General features: G+C 39.3%; 1 protein-coding gene across 2 annotated transcripts in view; it reads left to right on the forward strand.

Annotated features, from left to right (window-relative positions):
* The window catches only part of scaf8 (SR-related CTD-associated factor 8), a 136,123-nt gene that overhangs the window by 17,937 nt on the left and 101,609 nt on the right, over positions 1-16,577 (forward strand). For both annotated transcript variants that reach the window (XM_060831571.1, XM_060831572.1), the window contains exon 2: positions 11,715-11,798. In XM_060831571.1, coding sequence (XP_060687554.1) covers positions 11,715-11,798 — 84 coding nt within the window. The remainder of the gene's footprint in view (positions 1-11,714; positions 11,799-16,577) is intronic.

The following is a 16,577-nucleotide window of genomic DNA, read 5'->3' on the forward strand; positions in this document are numbered from 1 at the left end:
GCTGAAGAAATTCTTCCTCATCTCGGTTCTAAAAGATCGTTCCTTCAATCTGAGGCTGTACCCTTGGGTCCTACAAAGGAAACATCTTCTCCACTTGCAGTCTATCGTGGTGTCTCAGTATTTTAAATGTTTCAATCAGATCCCCTCATCCACAAGTCAGAAAGCACAGAAATGGACACTTTGCTCCAACTCATCTGCACCAACCAGGCATCCCAATCTGACCTAGTCCCATTTGCTGGCATTTGGCTTATATCACTCTAAACCCTTCCTATTTACATACATATCCTTTAAAATGTTGTATTTGTACCCACCTCCATCATTTCCTCTGGCAGCTCATTCCATATATGCACCACCCTCTGCGTGAAAAGGTTGCCCCTTAGGTCCCTTTTAAATTTTGCCCCCACACCTTAAACCTATGACCTTCAGTTTTGGACTCCCAAACAAGAAAGAAAATACCTAGGCTATTCTACCTATCCCTGCCTGTCATGATTTTATAAACCTCCATAAGGTCACCCCTCAGTCTCTGAAGCTCCAGAGAAAGAAAGACCATAGCATAATCAACCTCTCTCTATAGCTCAAACCCTCTAGTCCCAGCCACATCCTTAAATCTTGTCTGCACTCTGTCAAGTTTAACTACATTCCTCTTATGATCAGAATTATATTCAGTATTCTAAAAGTGGCCTCACCAATGTCCTGTACAGCCATACCTGACATCCCAACTCCTATACTCAATTAACTGACCAGTGAAGGCAAGCATGCCAACCTTATTCACCCTTCTTCCTGCGACTCCAATTTCAAGGCACCCCTAGGTCTCTGTTCGGCACCACTTTCCGGTGCGTTGTCATGAACTACGTAAATCTTGCCTTTGTTTGCCTTACCAAAATACAACACTTCTGATGTATCTATATTAAACTCCATCTGCCACTCCTTAACCCTTTGGTCCATCAGATCAAGATCCTGTTGTTATTCTGAGATAATCTCCACTGACCATTACCTGCTAATTCTAATGTCATCTGCAAACTTATTAACCATATCTCCTAATCATTTACATAACTGATGAACAGCAGTGGTCCTTGCCACGTCACAGGCCTCCATTCTGAAAGACAAATGCAGTGTTAGCATTCATCTCAAGAGGGCCAGAATACAAGAGCTTGCACCACCACCCCTTGTGTCTTGCCTTCAAACCAATTTTATATCCATTTGACCAGTTCCCCCGGATGCCTTGTGATCCAACTTTACTAACCAGTCTACCATGCAGAATTCTTTGGAACACTCTGCTGAAGTTCCACAACATATAGACAATGTCGGCTGCCCTGCCTTCACCAAGTTTCTTTTTCATCTCTGCAAGAAACTCCAGTCATATTAGTGAGGCACAAAGCCATGCGGATTATCTGTAATCAGATCCAAAAGACCTCAACAATTCCTCATATGACATGCTCTTCATCCCAGGGATCATTCTTGACAGCCTTCTCTGGATCCCTTACAAGGCCAGCAGATCCTTTCTTAGAGGGCCTAAAACTGTTCACAATATTCCAAATGTAATCTGACCAAAGCCTTATACAGCCTCAGCAGTGCATCCCTGCTCTTGTATTCTTAGCCTTCTTGAAATGAATCCTAACACTGCATTTGCCTTCTTAACTGCCAGCCAAACCTGCATGTTAAGCTTAAGAAAATCCTGAACAAGGGTTCCAAAATCCCTTTGAAGTTCCGATTTCTGAAGTCTTTCCTGTTTCTTCCTGTTCTTCCTACCAAAGTGCATAACCTTAAGCTTTCCCACACTGTATTCCATCTGCCACTTCTTTGCCCACGCACTAAGCCTTTTCAAGTCCTTCTGGAGCCTTCTCGCTTGCTCAATGCTCAAAAATCCATTCAATCTTCATTTGATTGCTACCTAATCAAAGTGAGGACTGGCACCACTGTCCCATCAATGAGTTGAGACAAGCGTGACTTTGTAGCAAAGAGTCCGTTTACATAGGGACTACAGCAAGTGATGCTCATGGCAAAATCAACAACACAACCTATTCCACATATCTTTATGTCATCTGCAAACTCCCTAACGATGCCCTCTGTTTTTTCATCCAGATTATTAATGTATAACATGAATAGTTATGGTCGCAGCACCGACCCAGTGGAACTCCAATAGTCACCAACTGCCATCCTGAAAAATACACCTTTTATCCCTACTCTCTGCCTTCTGCCAGTCATCTGATCCTCTATCCATGTTAGTACCTTGCCCCCAATAGCATGGGCTTTTATGTTATTTAGCAAACTTCTGTGTGACAACTTGTTGAAGGCCTTCTGGAAATCCAAACAGATCATGACCACTGGCTCTCTTTTTTTTTGTCTAATTTGCTTGTTACCCCCTCAAATAATTTTAAAATATTTGTCAGGCATGACCTCCCCTTGATGAAGCTGAGATGACAGCCCTGTTTTACAATGCATTTCCAAGTACTCTGCAATCTCAGGCTTACTAATGGACTCTAAAATCTCAGTAACGATAGAGGTCAGGCTAACTGGCCTATAGTTTTCTGTCTTCAGCTGGAGGTCCCCAACATCAGAGTTTCCAGTGTTTAACCAATTCAGTTCACTCCACCAGTTATCAACAAATGGCTGAAGACCCTGTAGACTGCAAAGGCTAAGAACTCTGACATGATTCTGATAGTGGTACCAAAGATTTATCCTCCAAGGCTAGCCACGGCCTTGATCAAGCTGTTGCAGTATAATCAGAACACTGATGTCTACCTGACACTCTGGAAAATTATCCAAATATGTCCTGCGGCCAAGAAATAAGGCAAGTATCCATACTGGCCAGTTACCAATGCATCAATCTTCAATTGATCATTAGCTCAGTGATGGAAGGGAATGTCAAAGATGTAATCGCGTGGGAGGTAAAGGATTAACATATCGACTGGTACTGAGTTGAATTCTGACAGCTTCTGACCTCACTACATCCTTGGTTCAAATATGAACATAAGAGTTGAGTTCACGAGGCCAGCATAACTGCCTTTGACATCAAGGCAGCAGGTATGTGCCACTAAGTGCCCTTGCAAACCTGCAGTTATTGAAAGTTCTCCACTGATTTCAGACACTCCTTGGGTTAATGTCTTAGGCTCACTGATTTGAATCACTTCAGCAGTGACCTTCCCTCCTTCATAAGGTTATAAGTGCAGAAGTTCACTTGTTGAGCAATGTTCAAGATCATTTGAGACTGTCAAATAAACAGCCCATGTCAATGTGCTCAAAGACATGGTCAGCATCCGTATAATGGCTGACAAATAGCAAGTAACATTCCCGCCATAAGAGTATTTGATTGTCGTCCATTTATGTTCAATATCATTACTATGGCTGAAAGCATCAGTATCGATACCATGGACAAGAAATTGAACTGGTTCAACTATAAAATACTGTAGCAAAAAGGGTGGGTCAGTGGCGAAGAATTCTGTTCTAAATAGCTAACAGCCAAGCACTGTAAATTCAGGCAGTCATCTACAAGGCACAAGTTAGAAGTGCCAGTCAATATGTTAATCCTTTACATCCCATGCAATTACATCTTCTAATTTGTGCCCTGTAGATGATGGACAAGCATTGGAGATTCATGCGGTGAGCAACTTACCACAGAATTCCTAACCTCTGACCTACTCTACTTGTTTGGCTGAGTGCAACTTTAACAATACTCAAGCTTGACACCATTCAGGACAGGAGCAACTTGTGAGATTGGCACCCCATTCACCACCTTGAAAATTTCTTTCCAATGCTGCCAACTGTCTGTAATGATGGTGTTCACTATTTACAAGATTTCCTCGAAAAACGTAGGAAAATCACCACCGACAAGTCCCCTCCCCCCACACCGTCTCAACATCCTGAATTGGTACTATATTGTTGTTCTGTCATTGCGTCGGAGACTCCTTACATAATAGTATTGTGGGCATCCATAAACCCCAACATTTGCAGCAATTCAAGAAGGCAGCTCATCACCATTTTCTCTAGAACACTTAGGAAAGTGGAATAAATGCTGTCCGTGCGGCCGTACATCTGAGCCAGCAATGCCAGCATTCCATAAACAAATATTTGAAAAACAAATTTTTAATAATGCTGCAGATTGAATTAGCGTTGAGATTTTTTGGGGGGAATAGTGGGTGGCACTCAATGTAGTACACATTCATTGAGCAATGAACACAACCGGTGTTGTATACTTTGTGGTGCAGAGCAGAATGATAATACCCCTTAATTTATAATATTACCACAAAGGTGCTAAACTATATGCTTCGAAGTTTCAAGTAAGATGTTTGAAATCTTTCAAATGTAATTTCAAACTAATTGGAACTGATTTTGTTTTACTTTCCTTTAAAATGTTCAGTCGCTAAGTGAGCTAAGATTTTTTTATCTGTAAGTTAAAATGTAAATACACCAGTTAAAAGACAAAATTGATTGTTTCAAAGTTTTATGAAATAATAACCCATGTGGCCTTTGGATAGACATCTGAAAATTGCATTGTTGTTGTGATTTTTATTTCAAAACTGCAAAATGTTATTTAACTTGTACTCTGGAAATATAATCACCAGCTTCTTTTGCCCACATAAGCTTGGTTCACAAATTGTTCATCAAATGATAGTTAACTGTTTGAGTCAACAAAATAGTGGTGTAGATATTTAAGGCATTGAGCAATTTAAGTAAAAAATAGATAACTTAAAATATCCAGCAGGTCTGCTTTAATATTGCATAGTATTTCAAAATATTTACTGCACAGAAATAGGGTGTTTAGTTCAGTAGGTCTACATGGGTATTTATGTGCCATCAGATTCTCCCCGAGCTCAGCTTGATGTAACACCACCAATATACCTTTCTGTTCTTTTCTCCCATATGCACCGATCTAGCTTATCTTTTGAATACATCTTAAAAATTTATTTACTTCATCTACTGCTTGTGGTAGTGAGTTCATTGGCCTGGATCTGGAAGCCCTACTCCTATTCCTGAAATACCCCTTTTTTGTGTGCGTGGGCATTCATTCACATGGTCGCATAGGACAGCTGAGCATTTGAACACAGTGTTGCATTTAAACAGTTTTTGTTGGAACAAGGTCTGTTTCTTGCAGTGAGTGACTTATTCACATCAATAGTTAAAACACAGGAGAATGAAAGGTGGACAAAATGTGTGGAACTGTGAAGTTATTTAAAGCTCCTGCAGGCCATGTCTTGGAGTTGGGGGAAAAAGTACCTTAAAGTTTTGTGGTTATTTGTTGACATAAGCCTGAGGGACATTGTCAAACAGTAATAAATAAACAGCTTCTGTAATCCTATCATCATAGTTGAGTGGTTTTCAATTCACAAATCACTGACATCTCCAAGATCTTAAGGGATTAGCTGCCTTTAATATGGAATTATGAATGCAATGTTTGTTTTCGTAGCGATTAAGTGAATGGAGTTTTATCAGTTTTTATTGATGTATTGAAATATTAATAGATTATAATTAGAATGATTATTATTTCATTGAGCATAATTTGAGTTTTGCCCATTGTAGATATTGGGTGAGTTAGTATGAAGGGTCATGATGTAGAGGTGCTAGTGTTGGACTGGGGTGAGCAATGTTAAAAATCACACAATGCCAGGTTACAGTCTAATAGGTTTATTTGGAAGTGTAAGCTTCTGGAGCGCTGCTTCTTTGTCAGGTAGCTAGTGGGGCAGGATCATATGACATGGAATTTAAAGTAAAAGGTCAAGGTGTCATACAACTGATGCAAAGTATTGAACAAACCTAGATTGCTGTTAAAGTCTCTAATCACTTAGATTGGGGATGCAGGTTTTGAGTGATAAATATGTAAATCCCAGAACTTCTTTCTGGTCACAATCCCAAGATAACGTAAGGTTTTATTTTGGGAAAAAAAGTGGCATCTCAGCTCGGACAATGCATTATGGTGTGAGGTTAGAGTTTGTCTGCAACCTAACCATGAGTCAGACTGGTTCTATTTCCAAAGTAGGAACTTATAAAATGTCACATGGACTGAGTACCTACAGATTGTGTGCTTTTTGAACAAAATATATTATATCTGCAAATGCAAATTCACCCATGGACTTAAGTGTGTATGTGCGCAGGCGTGTGAGAGGAATGCGGACAGACTAACTACGCATCTTTAATGCATTGTCTGAGCTGAGATGTCACTATTTTTCTATAAAAACTTTGTTATCTTGGGACTGTGCACCAAAGTCTTGACAAGTTTGGTTTGTTTTCCTTTTGGCAATTGATATTGTGTCACATTTTTCTGCATATGAACTGCCCCCATCATTTATTGCTCTCATCGGGCGAGCGAGCGACACGGGCAGTTGATCAATTTTTCTCCAAAATGCTCAGCAAAATTCAATTACACAGATGACCAAATGGAGTAAGTAAAGCTGTCAAGACGATAAGAGACTGGGTTATGCAGGCTACAGTGTTTGCTGGAAGTGAGACTGGTGTGCCGAGGGTCAGGAGAATGAAGCTGCAGGTCTTTGGTAGGGATGTATTGATGGAGGAAAGGGAATGCATATGAGAGAGTAGTTTTTAATCCTTTCAGCAATGGCATATTCAGCTAGCTTAGAACCAGGAAAACTTGGATCATTGAGGTAATGATAAGCTAAGAGAGGCATGATTCTAATGAATACTTCCAGTTCAGTCTTGAAACGAAAGTATTCATTACTACAGGTGATAATTTGCTTCATCTCAAAGCAGCTCATGTACAACTCATATTGGAGGTGCATTGACTGTTAGAAACAAAGATGCAACCATTTAGCGACTTCAGCAACCTTGGGAAAGCATGTTTAGAGTATTAGTTTTTTTGTTTTTAAATGTGTTAGTATTTTTTAAATACACATTTATTGCTAAGTTATGCCTGTTGTTCTGTACTAATTTAACTACTGTGATATCTAGGAAATTAATTCTGTCCTTTTAAGTTTAATATAACTGATTATTAAGGAAATTGATGAATTTATTCTTTTTGCTTTTCTTAATGCTTTTTGTATCCATGTTACTGATATATCAACATAGCTGCATATGGTCATGTTATTATGTATATTATTACATGACTGTGTCACTAATAAAGGAGAGTGGGAATGAGAAAGGAGCCCCTGAAAGCCAAGAAGTAACTATTGAAAAAATCTCAAAAGGATCCTTAAAAAAAATTTTGATCTTTTGAATTGAAATTTAAGATCAGTCACAATCATAGTAAATGGCAGAACAGGCTTGCCATGTAGTATGTACTACTGCTCCTATTTCTTATATTCCTTCTGGAATCATTCATAATTTGTGATATGCTTTAATTGACTAATCAAATTGTAATATTGTTCTCTTATTGGGTTCAGATTCTATTTTTGATTTAAATCAAAAGAATAACATCATCAAAGACCATATTAATAGTTTCTAGTCAGAGACTTCCTGGTGCTGCTGAGTTTTGCATTCAGTACTCAGTCCATATAGTCGAAGTGCTAAATATTTGGTTTTAGGTATGTTTTGATTTCTCTATTTAGTAATTGCGCACTGGCTGTAACAAGTATACTTGATTTATAAGGGCTGTTGTGAAACAGCGTTAGTTTCTCTGCCATAGAACCAGCAGACCTGGGTTCAAGTTCAATGTGCTCCACAAGTGTGTCATAGCATCTTTGAATAGGTTGATTTAAAAATATGTATCCTTGATTGTACTTTTGCCATATCATGTTCACGTTTACTGCTGGGCAGTTGTATTTTTCCAGTGTTTTCTCTTATTGATTAGGTAAAATGAATTCCTTTTCAATAAAGTGCCTGGCACCTGGTGAACTGACTTTCACATGTTTTGCACCAGGTTTGAGTATATTGTCCATCGGGCTCTTGATGGCTTGAGTCATGAATCTGATGTTGACTGACGCCCTCTTGCCCAGCTGTGCCGGTAACATCCAACCTGCTCTTCGGTCATCCAGGTCTGGTCAGCCCACCGTCCTGAGCTCTCACCTCTGTCAGCCTGCAGAACCATTGCTGATGGAGGAATCTGTTCCTGAGCAACAGTTCCCTTATAATAGCCACCACTCCTGCAGGGAGAGTACTCTGGTATGACCTGACTAAGTCTCAGACTTTGATCAAATCCAAGTAAAAGACAATTCCTGAAGGAAGGGCTACTTCATGAACAGGAACTGCATGTTTATAATTGAGGCCGCTCATCTAATGGAAGAACTACGTCATCAGGGTGCATCACTTGGAAGACATTCAACATAAAGGTACAGGGTCACTACTTGAGCGTGAAGGCAAGCCAACACGTGTCCCTTTCCCGTACGGGAGATTTGAATCTCCATTAGAGTGTCTATAGAGGCATTTGAGAAGGTTAAATAGAAGTGCAGACTGAAAGTCATTAGCTTTCTAAAAGGCACTGGTGAAGACGAAAAGATCCTTTATATTATTTTGTGGGCGGGATAGAGCAGGTTATATCAGCATCAACAACTGAAATCTGAGTGAAGAGAAATCCAGGCATAATTTTTGCCAGCTTGATTCATATTTCTAGTCAAAATAAAATCATCAGATTTGTCGATAGGACCTTCAAGACCCCAAGGCAAGAATTAGGTTTGCCTGTTTGACAATTTCATAATCAGACTAAAAAAATGCAGTCGTAAACTCTAAATTTAAAGACATACATGGAAATATTGCTAGATCAGTCCATTTGATAGTTTGAATAAGGTGAAGTACAGGAATTGTGAATTCGTTCAATATTGCAGTCTGTAGGATCTGCTGGAGTACATCAAGATGTGAGTAAATGAATGAAATTCTGACTACTTAGTTGACTATCTTTTACTTAAATCAGGAAAAAAGAATGAGTTAATATATTGAAATAACAAAAGACTGAGAGAAAGATGTGCAAGAGGTGTAGTTGCCCACATGCTTTATAGGGCTGAAGAAAATGCCCCACATGGAGAACTTATGATAAGTTGAGTCACTGCCAAAAATAAATTGCAGAACAAGGAAAGGAGATAGTCAGAGTTTTCAGAAACAGTAAAAATGTGAGTGGAAAGTGAAAGCATTCAATTAAAACCTGAGAAGATGATAAATGTGTTTGTCACAACAGGCATTGGAACCATAAAAAATGCATGGGATATCTGGATGTGGCAGTTCCCAGAGAAAAGTAAATCCACCAGGGTGACAAATAAGCTTTGAAACATAAACCTGAATAGAAGCTTGCTACCTTAACATAGAGTATCATCTTGTTGTCACCATTATAGACAACCACACCCATCACCTTTTCATCAATTTGATCCACATCTCTCAAGATTGATATGAAACCACCTGCCAAACTTAAATGTTGGAATGCATAAGATAACTCTGCTAAATAAGGTGCTTCCTCCAAGTGACCAAGCGAAAGTAAGACTATGGGTCGCTGATGTGCAGGTCAAAAGGCAAGCTAAATGTTTGCCTAAGTTATTGGAGGAATTAGTCAAGAAAATCAGGAATCTCACTAAAAATTGTTGACAGCTGAATATTCAAGATTGTGCATCATTGTGACCAGAACTAATAAGCAAATGGGAAGGAGGAGAGTCCAGATGTGTCCTCCACCTGATCAAGAAAAGATTATTGGCAGCAGCAACATCACTAACCAACAAAACAACATAACCAGCAAATAACGCAACAGGTGATGTCAAGCAAGATCCCGGAATATCAGGAGCGGTATGTGCAAAATCATCTGGACATCAAGCTATCTCACCAGTGAGAGTGAAGAGTGCTGTACCTACAAGTTGGAGGCACAACATTCTAACACCTAAGTAGTGCTCTGAATAGTTTTAGAAAAGTTAACACTTTAAGGTGTTCAGTTTAGTTATAAAAAATGACTGTTAGTCTTCAGTTTTGGAAAAAAAAGTTAATCATTTGGAAGAGGTATTGACCCAGATACTCTGTTCCATCAGGTAATCGTTGGAGCAGCACAGGCTGGGGTTGTGTCGATACTCTGGAATTCCAGATTCTGACTCAGTGACAATTGTCTGGGAAATTAAGATTCCAGTGGATAATTTCCCTACATCTGGAACTCTCAAAGAATCCATTATTGACAGAGAATTTGTATGGTTTCACTTCTGCGGTATTAGTAGTTATCTAATAATTATCTTAAACTAGTGTAACCATTAAACTGTTGTACAGCTTATCTCATAACAAAACAACACTTCCCTTGATCCCTTATACCACCTTCCCACACCTCCAACCTGCTGATCCTGGAACTTGCTATAGGGCACTGACCCACAAAATAATTATCCTCATTCATTGTAAATTACTAGGTTTGTTTATTCTTACTGTTCCTTATCCAGAAACTTTGTAAAGTGCCTTTAATGTAATGAACTTGCTGAGGTGCTTCCAAGGAGCATTATAAAACAATATATTACACAGATGAGATGTTGGATGAAATGATCAGAAGCTGAAACCATGGCCAGCAGTTGTAAAGTAATAAAAATTGAGGGTACATAAGGCCAAAATTACAGAGGCACAGATACCTTAGAATGCTGTAGGGCTGGACAAGATTACAACAATCAACATCTCAGCAATTCGTTTTTGTTTTAAAATCCATGTGTTTACGTGAACAGGGTGTAGATGTGTAATCATGATTTGGAGATGCCGGTGTTGGACTGGGGTGTACAAAGTTAAAAATCACACAACACCAGGTTTACTTGGAAGCACACTAGCTTTCATCAGGTGATGGTGGAGGGCTCGATCGTAACACAGAATTTAGAGTAAAAATTTGCAGTGTGATGTAACTGAAATTATGCATTGAAAAATTGAATGTCTGTTAAGCCTTTCATCTGTTAGAGTACAGTGATAGTTTCACTACTTTCATGTATAAATCACCAAAACCTTTTTTTAAAGTTGCATTCTCGGGTTAGCTGCTAACAATGGTGATAGCTAGACAATATGTTGAAGGTGTTAGCCACCTGTGTTCTCTGTCTATGACCTGATGTTTAGATTGATTCTAATCTAAAAAGTTATCTCACTTTTAGATGTGTAATAGGGTACTTGGACTTGCTGCAAGTTGGGGCATGGTTGGTGGAGTTTTGGGCGATAATTTCATGGAAAGTAAAATAGAAGACATTAGCAAAAAGTGCATTGGTGTGGTCCAGTCTAGGGATTACTCAATTATGATTTGAGGTTTCAGCAGGATGAAAAGTGATGTTTCAGAAGTGGAAGTAGGCAGTCTAAATGAAATCCTGAATAGAAGTTTGGAATCTCATCATGGGATCAGATGTGATATTAAGGCTGTAAATGGACTGGTTTAATTGTAGACTTGTCAGGAAGAGGGATGGAATCTGTTGTCTAGGAGCTGCAAATGATGACTTAATTTGTCTTGATATTTATATTGGAGGAAATTAGGCCTCATTGAAGACTAGATTATCATGGAGGAAGTTTTTAATTTCAAAACAGTAGAGGTATTATGATAGGTATTGATGAGTAGAGTTAAGTGATGTCACTGTACATGTGAAAAATGATGCTAGGCATTTAGATGATCTCACTGAGGAGCAGCATATAGATGCGAAATAGGAGGTGCAAAGGACACTAAAGGTAATAATGCAAGAGTAGGAAAAGAAGCTATTATCATTGATTCACTGGTTACACTTCAATTGACAGACAGGCAGTCATGCTGCGCAGGCATGGGCACATGCGCACACACCAAGAATAATGAGCTACTTAAATTTTATGTTGAAGATTTTTTTTGTTTCTTGATTCTCAAATTTTGTCTCTTTTTCTTTTAGTTGTACTCATTGAATGAGTATAAACCACCCATCTCCAGGGCCAAAATGAACCAGGTGACAAAGGCAGCTATCAAGTCTATTAAGGTACATTTTAAAATGAATTTGTCCATTGCACTGCATCAGTTTTAAAACAAACTTTGAATGGAATGTTTCTGAAATACCAGTATAGATTGCAGCATAATCTATGTTCACGGCTTCTGTTTAGTTAGTGATTAACTGTAGTCATACTTTAACTGTCGTAAATGTGCAGTTGTTTTTAATCTTGCTTATTTTCTGACTTCAGAAAGTCTCCAGTCTAATTTGCATTCCCATCATATGTTACTTCCAATGTCTAAGTTTGTTTTGTCAAGACTTGCATTTCTTTAGACCAGCGATGTTCAGCATTATTTTGGTGACATCTATGAATTCTCAGTTCAATGAGTTGGCCTTTTAAAGTCTAAGAAACAGTTTAATTTGATATTTTGTAATTAACCTGTTGAGAGATGGTATTACACACCACTGGAGCAGGTGGACCTTGAAGCCAGGCCTCATGGCTCAGAGGTAAGGAATCTACCACTGCACCATGGGACACTTCCGTAGCAATATTTAGACTTTAACTTTTCATTGCTGTTTTGCCCTTCTTATTACTTTTTTGATCTTGAGACTTGAAAAGAGCTGTAGTTCTCTTTGGCCTGACTATTTGGAAAGGACCATTCTTGACCCTTGGGTTATAAGATTCATCTATTAGTATTCATGGTTGTGAGATGTGCAAATCAATAGAAATCATAATTTAAACTTTGTATGTAACTCACAGGCTCTTAACTGAGTTATGGATTCCCCCACCACAGGGAAAAGACCTTGTCTATTTACCCTATCTATGCCCTTCATAATTTTATAAACCTCGATAAGGTTACCCATCAGCCTCTGACGCTCCAGGGAAAACGGCCCTAGCCTATTCAGCCCCTCCCTATAGCTCAAACCCTTCAATCCTGACAACATCCTTGTAAACCTTTTCTGAATCCTTTCAAGTTTCTCAACATCCTTCCTATAGGAGGGAGACCTGAGTTGCACACACTATACCAAACGTGGCCGAGCCAATGTTCTGTACAGCGGCAACATGACCTCCCAACTCCTATACTCAATATCTGAACAATAAAGGAAAGCATACCAAAAGCTGCCTTCATTACTGTATCTAATTGCAACTGCATTATCAACGAACAATGAACCTGTACTCCAAGGCCTCTTTGTTCACCAGCACTCCCTAGGACCTTACCATTAAGTGTATAACTCCTGCTCTGATTTGCCTTTCCAAAATGCAGCACCTCACATTTATCTAAGTTAAACTCCATCTGCCATTCTCAGCCCAGTGTCCCATCTGATCAAGATACTGTTGTACTCCGAAGTAGCTTTCTTCACTGCCCACTACACCTCCAATTTTGGCGTTATCTGAAAACTTACTAACTATACTTCCAATGTTCACATCCAAATCATTTATATAAATGAAGAAAAGCTGTGGACCCAGCACCGATCTTTGTGGCACTCTGCTGGTCACAAGCCTCCAGTCTGAAAGGCAACCCTCCACCTTCATCATTTGTCTACTACCTTTGAGCCAGTTCTGTGTCCATATGGCTAGTTCTCCCTGTATTCCATGAGATCTAACCTTGCTAACCAGCCTACCATGAGGAATCTTGTCAAACGCCTTACCACGTAGAACACGTCCACCCCTTCATCCTTATCAATCTACTTTGTTACTTCTTCATAAAAATCACTCAAGTTAGTGAGATATGATTTCCCACACACGCAGCCATACTGACTATCCCTAATCAGTCCTTGCCTTCCCTTGGGATTCCCTCCAACAACTTCCCCACTACCAATGTCAGGCTCACAGGTCTGCATTTCCCTTGCATTTCTTTACTACCTTTCTTAAATAGTGGCACCACATTAGCCAACCTGCAGTCTTCCAGCACCTCACCTGTGACTATCGATGATATAAATATCTCCGTAAGGAACTCCGCAATCACTTCCCAACTTCACAGAGTTCTAGGTTACACATGATTAAGGTCCTGGGGATTTATCCACTTTGTGTTGAAAGACGTCCAGCACCATCATCCCTGCAATGTGGACATTTTTCAAGGTGTCGCCATCTATTTCCCACAGTAACCACAGTTGTAAAATACTCGTTTAGTATCTCCCCCATATCCTGCGGTTCCATGCTGCCTTGCTGATCTTTGAAGAGTCCTATTCTCTCCCAAGCTACCTTTTCTCCTTAACATATTTATAGAATCCATTCGGATTCTCCTTTACCCTGTTTGCCAAAGGTTTCTCATGTCCACCTTTTGCCCTTAATTTCCCTCTTAAGTATACTTGTACTGCTTTTATATTCTTATGAGGATTCACTCGATCTCTGCTGTCTATACCTGACATGTGCTTCCTTTTTCTTAACCATATCCTCAATTTCTTTAGTCATCCAGCATTCCCTACACCTGTCAGCCTTGCCTTTTACCCTGACAGAAATACACAGTCTCTTTCATTATCTCATCTTTGAGGCTTCCCATTTTCCAGCCATCCCTTTACCTGCGAATATCTGCCCCCAATCAACTTTTGAAAGTTTTTGCCTAATACTATCAAAATTGGCCTTCCTTCTATTTGGAACTTTAAGTTTTATATCCAGTCCATCCTTTTCTGTCACTATTTTAAAACTAACAGGAACTCATTGAATGTGATATTAAACAAATTTAGCTTGAGTCTTTCATCTTTTTGAATGATCATTAGTTTTGGTTCCTTCATATGAAAATCCCAGTCTGAAAGGCAACCCTCCGCCACCACCCTCTGTCTACTACCATTGAGCCAGTTCAGTATCCAAATGACTAGTTTTCCTGATATTCCATGAGATCTAACCTTGCTAACCAGTCTACCATGAGGAACCTTGTCTAACGCCTTACTGAAGTGCGCCTTACCATATAGAACATGTCCCCCTCTTAGTCCTCATCAATCTACTTTGTTACTTCATAAAAATCACTCAAAATCCCAGAGCTTTTTTAAAGTTACATTCCCAGGATAGCTTTTAACAATAAGTGTCATGTCAACTCGGATAATGCATTGAAGGTGTGAAGTTAAAGTCTGTTTGTGTCCCAATATTAGGTTAGACTCATTCTATATCTAAAGTAGGATTTACAGAATCTTACATAGATGTATGCAGTTTTTGAGCAAAATAAAATGTACTTCTGCAACTACAAATTCACCCCTCAACTTGTGTATGTGTGCATGCATGTCGGTGCCTGTTGCGGTGTGTCTGTGAGAGTGTGGGGTCACACACATATATGTCTTGAGATTGTTGCAAAGTAACCCAAGAATGCAACTTTCTCATTTATTCAAACATCTGAGTCGAGGTGAGGGTCACAAAAAGTAAGTAGCTGGACATGAAAGCAGTACTAGATAAAATGAATTGAAAAACAAGGTTAAATCTTGAGAGGTGCTTTAGAAAGCTTTGAATAAGATATGTGATTACTCCAGGCAGTAATTTATCTCAAAGTTTCATCATCTGTGACTAAATAAGGACACTGAAGATAATAATGTGTGGAGAGTCAATAGATTTTAACAAGCCCCTGTGTAAGGAATAACTAAGAGAAAGAGGAATTAGTGCATGAGAGAAAACCAGCTAAAAATATGAAAAAGGGCAGTGTTTTTCTGTAAGTATTCAAATAAAAAAAATTCAAGTGTTTGCTGGTCCTGTTTGAGGAAATGCATGCAATTGGCAGCTGTATTTTGTATGTCTTTCCATTAGAGGATTTAAAAAAAAGTCAGAGTGTAGCATGGAAACAAACCCTTTGGACCAACCCATCCATGCCGACCAGATATCTGAGCCTAATCTAGTCCCATTTGTCAGTACTTGGCACATCTCCCTCTCAACCCTTCTTATTTATATACCCATCCAGATGCCTTTTAAATGTTGCAATTGTACTAGCCTCCACCACTTCCTCTGGCAGCTCATTCCATACATGCACCACCCTCTGTGTGAAAAGGTTGCCCCTTAATTCCCTTTTATATCTTTCCCCTATCACCCTAAACCTATGCCCTCAAGTTCTGGACTCCCCACGACAGGGAAAAGACCTTGGCTATTTATCCTAACAGATACTTGAAAATCGAGAAGTGAAAGCACAAGAGGGGGTAAAGAAAATCATCATCACCATGGAAAAGGGACAGAGAAATATATTTAATATAAAGACTGTTAGATCTGGCCATATCCCAGTGTCTTACAAGAAGTAACTTCAGAGATAGGGGGCTACAGACTTGAAAAAATTATTACATTCTGGAAGGATTCCAGTTGGTGTAAAATAGTAAATATAATACCTTTATTTAAAAGGGGAAAGAAGGAAAAAGTAGGAAATTATTGGCAAATTAGTTTAATATCTATTGCAAGGAAATGGCTTCAAAAAATTATTAGTGAGGTTGTAACAGTGCAGTTAGAAATTCAAAATCAAATCATCTATTGTCATCAATGATGTTGAGAAACTGAAGTTGTGTTTAATTTGTTTGAGTTATTTGCAAGTAACCACAAAGGTGGATGATGGGGAATCTCTAGATGAAGTGTACTTGGATTTTCATAAAGCATTTGATAAGGTGGCGGATCAAAGGTCACTACTCAAAGTAAGACAGCGTTGTAAGTGAGGGGTTGGAGGAGGGCCACATAAATGATTCGTTAGCTTATAGGAAACAGGAAGTTAGCTGACAAGGTATTTTTGGTGTTGGCAAATTCACCTGCACCTCCACACACATCATTTACTGCATCCGTTGCACCCGATGTGGCCTCCTCTACATTGGGGGGACAGGCTGCCTCCTTGCGGAATATTTCAGAGAACACCTCTGGGACACCCGCACCAACCA

Source organism: Hemiscyllium ocellatum, chromosome 10 (assembly GCF_020745735.1).
Source record: "Hemiscyllium ocellatum isolate sHemOce1 chromosome 10, sHemOce1.pat.X.cur, whole genome shotgun sequence".
NCBI lineage: Eukaryota > Metazoa > Chordata > Chondrichthyes > Orectolobiformes > Hemiscylliidae > Hemiscyllium > Hemiscyllium ocellatum.